Source organism: Nanorana parkeri, unplaced genomic scaffold, assembly GCF_000935625.1.
Source record: "Nanorana parkeri isolate BGI_ZX_2015 unplaced genomic scaffold, ASM93562v1 scaffold292, whole genome shotgun sequence".
Taxonomy (NCBI): domain Eukaryota; kingdom Metazoa; phylum Chordata; class Amphibia; order Anura; family Dicroglossidae; genus Nanorana; species Nanorana parkeri.
The window spans coordinates 175,267-182,248 of record NW_017306560.1 but is presented as its reverse complement, the minus strand read 5'-3'; the positions used below and the strand labels follow the sequence as shown (position 1 = coordinate 182,248).

The 6,982-nt window shown below is 39.0% G+C and overlaps 1 protein-coding gene across 1 annotated transcript in view; it reads right to left on the bottom strand.

The window, feature by feature from the left end:
* Positions 1-1,162: 1,162 nt before the first annotated feature.
* The window catches only part of TANGO2 (transport and golgi organization 2 homolog), a 93,317-nt gene continuing 87,497 nt past the window's right edge, over positions 1,163-6,982 (bottom strand). The window contains exons 8-9 of the mRNA XM_018557614.1: positions 3,777-3,881; positions 1,163-1,450 (exon numbers count right to left, since the gene is read on the bottom strand). Of these exons, the coding sequence (XP_018413116.1) occupies positions 1,330-1,450; positions 3,777-3,881 (226 nt within the window). The 3' untranslated portion in view covers positions 1,163-1,329. The remainder of the gene's footprint in view (positions 1,451-3,776; positions 3,882-6,982) is intronic.

The window sequence follows — 6,982 nt, the reverse complement described above, 5'->3', positions numbered from 1 at the left end:
TTCATTACTAATATGATATAGTATCCAATGGGTGAATTATCGGACACTTTGGTAAATGAGGCTGAAGTGCTTTGTAGGATTCCTGCTTATGCGTTCATATCTTTTGACCACAGAGACTCCTATAATAATGTAAACAATCATTGTGAACACCCAAGGAGCTGATTAATGGCACTCCATCCAAATGTACCACCCTTGGCTCCTTATGTTTCATAGAAAGCACCAGCTTTTAGTATAAGTATGGCCAGGTAGCAAATTACAGTCATATAAGTATTAAAAGGACAGCAATGGACTTGAGCGCTTTTTGTGGAAGGGGAAAACATACCATTGATAGCCTACAATGAGACCTTTTCACTTATCTAGAATCAGCTACTACAATCCAAGACACCTGATGGAACAGACATCAACGGTATGTTTTATAAAGTGAAGTGACCAGCATACATATTATAAATGACTGCAGAGTAACCTATATAGACTAAGGGTGAATTATGACTGGAAAATATAGATATGTTATTTCCCCATTTAATTTTCAATAAGATGGCAAAACTTTAAGAGTAATTCAAAGTGCAATGATGTATAGTCAGGATTTCTGCTCGATGTGTGACAAGGTTGGCTGCCTGGTACAAAAGTTAACATGTTGCAGCACATGCAAAACTGCACCAATTCACATCTATGGTGAACAAAGGCTGTCATGTACACAGCATAGGTCAGCCCTGATGCACTTGAGTCAATGAAATCTCTACAATAGTCCTTGTGGGGAAACTGTGAAGCGTTGCTTGTGCAAGATTACCCCCATTTAGCTCAAAAGTGTATGGGGGCAGCCTGATGTTCAATTACATGTGTCCCAGTACTCAAACTCCCTTTCTTCTGATTACCCATAGATATTACCGGTACTCACGACAAGAAATCATAGATCTTTTTCATTATCTTAACATACTTAGGCTACTGAAAGATAATTCCTGATTGGTTCTTGTTAGTCACTGCATACTGTGCTTTGCCTTTATTAAATATAAGCCTTAAAAGTATTTTGTTTGGGGTTTGAACCATGTCAGGTTTTGTGCTCTAGGTACTTGGCGTGTCATTGCTAGCTATAGTGAGACTGAAGCTAGATGTACACACTGTTAATAGACAAAGTATATGATTATAGCCCACAAAGGGTGTTGTGCTTTCTGTTGCATCGCTGTTTTTTTTTTGGTTCTGCAACTTTTGTGCTGGTTGATACGTTTTAAAACCTATACATTCTAACACAATGTTCTAGGCACCATAAGTTCAATGGATTTGATATGTATGTTTATCCTTGGTTAACCACTGGGTCATGTTACTAAGGCGGTACTATTGCTGCAGCTTAAACTGGTACGTGCTTGTTTTCCACTGAGTGATGTCACAGTTCATCATTGTGCGCTCTGTGAAGCTCACATGTCCTTCATTATCAATGAGTACAATGGTATTGGTCCTAGAACAGAAGAGGGAACATTATTATACAAGTACAGTGATTCAATGGTGTTTAAACAATTATAACAGGAAGAAAAAGCAATTTTCCATTTCATACTGCGATGGCAACCAAATTAATAATGAACAGAATCTAAGTTCTTCCAAACAATTTGTCACTGGCTGAGTTAATACATTTGCCTACTCCACGGTGAGGAATCACATGAGAAATAGATTAAGGGGCATTCCACTTTCTGCAAGCATGGAGAAAATCAGTTCCACCAAACCCGTGTAATCAAATATTTCCTCTCAAACTACACCGTTGTCTCAGTGTCTGGAGTTTATGTTTCTGGCTGACTTTCCTTAATACAATCTGTACTTATCAAACAACATTTTAGGAGCAAAAACATGCACAACTGTCAACATAATGAAAAGGTGGCAAAAGAAGCAACAAAAAAAAGAAAAATTTTGAAGCAAAGAAAAAGGATTACATGAGAACATCAAATGAATCTACGGGGAATACAAGAGGTGAAAACCGAACACAATGTGAAACTGAAGTACTCAGCCTGAAACTGGGTAGAGAATGCCCCGACAAAGCAGCTAAGCAGGTCAAATAACACTGAGAGATGCATGGCACCATGGACAGCTCTTCCCTGTCTGGTCCCAACACAAGTGTTCTTTTGATCAATTTTATCTATTTCCCTCTATGTATTCAGCTAAAGGAAACCTATACTGAAAGAATAAGGCAAGCTGCTATTGCTGACCGTCTTCTGAAAATGCTAGCTGTCTGGGCTCAGTACTTTGAATCACTGACTCAAAACATGCAGAAAGCAAGGGATGACAGAACATGTGATCAGCAACTCGGAAAGAGCTGGATAAGCATGACAGACAGCCAACTAGCATTTTCAGTAGGAGGTCAGCAATGACAGTCCATGTATTTCTCTCAGCACAGGTTTTTCTTTTATAAAATCATTTAATAACCCTTATGCTTTTCCTCAGCTTTTATTCTTTGTTCTCTTCTACCTTTCCTCATTAATATGTTTCAGTCATTGCATTAAGGAAACTTCTAGCAGACTTCACCCTGACTACAGTATTATGAGAGATGCTTTTTTAATACTGTTTTTTGTAATCAATTTTAAAAAGTGTTTTCAAATCTTGTTCATCCGTTAGAGTCTGTAAAAATGCCTAAAATTAATCTATCAGAACAGCAAAAGTTAAAATGGTTTATATATCACCCCTTTCCTAAAACAGAGCTCTCGTGTATACAATGTACATATATGGGCTATATCTGGAAGAAGTTCAGTGGGTTAGAAATGGCCACGTCACAAGGGTGTTCCATCCTTCTTCTACTGATTAGCTAACCTACTCTTCAAGGTAATACACTAGCAGGGTTATTCACAAAAGGGTGAAGAGTTTGGAGAAGGCAGGAGAAGTGAACAATCTAGGACAACATAGCTGAACTGGAAAGTGAGCTGAATTGGAGAATGTTTCCAAATCAACTATGTTGTCCTAGATTGTTCAGTTCTCCGGCCTTCTCCAAACTCTTCACCCTTTTGTGAATAACCCTTGTATATGTATCCCAGACTCCAGGAGTGCGCCTAGTGAGAGACGAGTCAACTGAAATATTCAAATACATTTAGAAGAAAGATATCTTCATGCTTAATTAGTTCTACTCATATCACCCCTGTACGTCCTCAAATTGCAAACTCAGATTAATGATAACACATGACAGATTTTTGTTCTTTGACAGAAATAAATTGATACTCCTACAGATCTTCTATATAACTATGTTGTCTCAAAGGAAGATACATACTTGGGGATAATATACTAAAAGGTATTCCAGCCAAGTGTAGATGAATGTGCTGAAAGCACACAATAAAAGTAGAATTAAAGTCTCAATTTTTTTGCATACAACTACTGCAAGTAAGGAGTAGATATATGCCACAACATTAAAAAAAAAGTGCCCAAATACAAAATACTTACCTCTGTCTGCACTGATTGCAGTACACAGCTGCTCCAGATTTTGTCTGCTCCAGTTTTGATAAATTCTGCCCTGTGTCAGTAAATGCACGCAGCCGGACAGACTCCGTGGGACACAGAAGTCTGCGCTGGATTAGAGAACAGCACCAGCCCTGGAGGGACTGCTGGAAACAGATGGGAGGAAGATGATCGCAGCAAGAGGCATCACATAACGTAAGTATTAAAAGCAGAATTACAATGGGGGGAGAGAAAAAAAGCGCAACTTTAATGTCACTTTCAGCTTGGCTGCTTGTTTCTCTAAAGTACTGGTGAAGCATAACAAACCACCCTTCTAGAGGTCATAGCTTATTCTTGTGGTATGATAACTATACCTTGTTCCATAGCCTGGGCAGCGTACACAGACTGAGCAGTAGCTAGTAAGGATTGGGCGGACAAACTCTTTTCCTTGCTCTTCTATAGCTGGGTCTGGGATCTGCCTGTAAGTGAGATCCAAAGACATCAGTCAAACCATCAAATAGATTAACACACATAAAAAAGAAAAAAACACAACAGAAAAAGGTTCAAAATATGGGATGTGTGAACACAGCTAGCAATGCTGCTCCTCACAATTTCTCACACAGAAAATTAGAAAAGTGATGGCTGAAAAAGACCATCCATTGAGCCTGTCCCTTTTTTAACACATTTGGTTGTTTTTTTCATTCAGTTGTATGTTTTTTTACCCCTTTGTCAGTATATACAGACCTATGTTTACGCCAAGCATGTTTAAATTTGCTTACAGTTGACTGATTTACTACCTCTGCTGGAAGTCTGTTCTAAACATCCACTATTCAGTAAAATAATACTTTCTAAGGTTAGATTTGTACTTTTCTCCTGCTAGTCTGAGGCCAGGTAACCGTGTTTTTGATCTCAACTTCATATTGAAAATACTTGCCCTTCTGGACCCTATTCACATCCTTAATGTATTCACATGTTTGAATCTGCAGCTCTGGCCAACACTGTACCTCCAATATTGTACTATGAGAGAGATCCTTTTTCTTAACGGTGCATTATTTTGGATTTAGAAACACTGAACTGAAGTTTCCACTGCTTTGACCATTTTCCAGCAATACTAAATAATGTTTCATGCTGCAAACACCTCAGGTAATACAACTTCAAAACTTTGTGTCATCAGCAAACAGGAATAACTTACCCACCAAACCTTCAAGAATATCACAAACACTTTAAACAGAACAGGACCTAGTACAGAGCCTCGTGCTACACCACTACTGAGTGGCCTCTATTCTCAATGAACCTCATTTACAACCACACTCTGATATTTGTCCTTTAGCTAGCTGCTGGTACTTTACACCGGAATACCTAGTAGTTTAATCCTTGCTTGCACAACTTTTTTTTTTTTTTTATAAGATCATTATGTGGAACCGTATTGAGTGCTTTGCTGAAATCAAGCTAGGCTATGTCCACATCTCCACCTGGGTCCAAAACATTGGTGACGTGGTCTGAAAAAAAGTGTAAATGTAAAAGCACCATAAAAAACAACAACTTTAAAGTCCTCCATCCCCATGAACATGCACACACTAACGCAAACATGCTTTGTGTGCGCCTATGTTCAAAAACAACTATTGCGCCACACGTAAAGTGTTGTCGCGTGTACCAGAGTGAGAACAATAATTCTAGGGCAAATATTCAGGGTTATCTCAGTCCCGAGGTAAGAAAAGCACCACTGTAAGTTTTCCCTGCCACATCACCATGACAATCATATATGGAAATAGTAGAGGTGCACCGAAATGGAAATGTTAAAACCGAAACGAAACCAAAATAAAACAAAATTGTCAGGCTGAAACCGAAAATGGTTTTTATTTAAATTTTTTCAAATATTTTATTTTATTTATTTTATAAACTTTTTAATTTTTTATATTTATTTGTATTTATTAATTTATTACTTTTAGGAGCTTTGGGGAAATATTAGGGGTCTAAACAGACCCCTGATATTTCCCTTTTAAAATAGAAAAAGAGATTGAGGACACAAAGTCCTCAATCTCTTTTTCTGTATCCCCTGTTATCAATGAACAGGAATCCTCTATACTGAGTGTTCCTGTTCATTGATAACATGAGGACATGGTATGTTTACTATACCTACAACTATGAATGAACAGGAGGTGACTCCCACACTCCGCTCTACCGGACTGTGATAGGAGGCTGAGCGGTGTGGGAGGATGCGCCGATGTATCGGCAGGAAAATGGCACTTTCGGCGTTTAGCCAAAACTGCCATTTTCGCCCGATATATCTGTGCATCCCTAATAAATAGTATTTCACCTTCAAGCTTATCATTACTACATATCTACTAAGATTTACAGCACAAATCCATTACCAACTCACTGGTACGCATTTCCACCATGATATCAAGATAATAAACTGTAAACTGCATTGTGAAATTAAACCTTTTCCATTAATCAACACCACCTAGGAGTTCAATACCTGTCCCATGCCCACACAGGAAAATGCAATCAATATAGCTGAAATAGCCAGAGACGGGATAGTGGTATCGCTCATTGTCAGGAATATGGGCCTTTCAGAAATCCTTTCTGATACTAAAACTATGAGCATACACTGCTCCTGACTACACCCCCTCCACCCCCCAAATCTAAAATGTTTCATAGTTATATAACCTTTTTAAGTGGGATAGTGTTAGTGTTAGGACTTCTGCTGGTTTCATTGTTTAGTTCTATAACTAAGAATTATACATCATGCAGTACTGACTGCAATTAGTTAGCATTGTGCTGTAGTGACCAAGAGGTGGCACTGTTACTACATCCGGGCCTGTTGTAATCGGCAATGTCTTAATTCCAAATATCACGCCACTACATGAGAACACACACCACCAAAAAAATTACTGATATTTTTCCCAAAAAGTTTTGACTGTAAGTTAATTAATCTGAACTTCAGCAACAACATCACTAATTGCTAAAAAGAAGCTTCATCCACATCACCTTTGGTTTATTGACTGCATATAACATTAAAAGCTTTTGTGCAAACTAGTTATATCCAGGACAAACCAAATAGTTTACAGAAAGATACACTTTTGCTCTGTGTTGTGGTAACAAAGTATGTGCGTTAGTGCAGTGCAGTGCCATTCTTTTTGAATGGCTCCCCAATGCACTTAGGCAATGCCGCTCCGACGCACATGCAGGGCAAGGCCCCAAATGCATAGTGACAAACTACTCATGCCCTGCGGCTGGGACAATGCTGCATGCCTGTTTTTCCTGTGTGTTGGTAGCCCAAATGAATGGACTACCCTGGTGCAATGGACGTTAAAAAAGACTAAAGCCGAACCTTGATTGGATCTAGTCCTCTTTTGGGTCACGGGAGTACATTTACTAATGTACAGTACCCCTGTGACCCAAAGTCTACTATTTGCTGACAGCACAGAGCCATGCTGCAGCTAGGAAAGATCTCAACAATATTTGCAGGATCAACACCGCTGCCTGATTGAAAGCTGGCACTGCCTCTTTAGAGCCAGAGACATCTGTGCCCACCCCCTTTCCTGTTTGTTTCTCTAATGAGCACTGGAGGAACAGG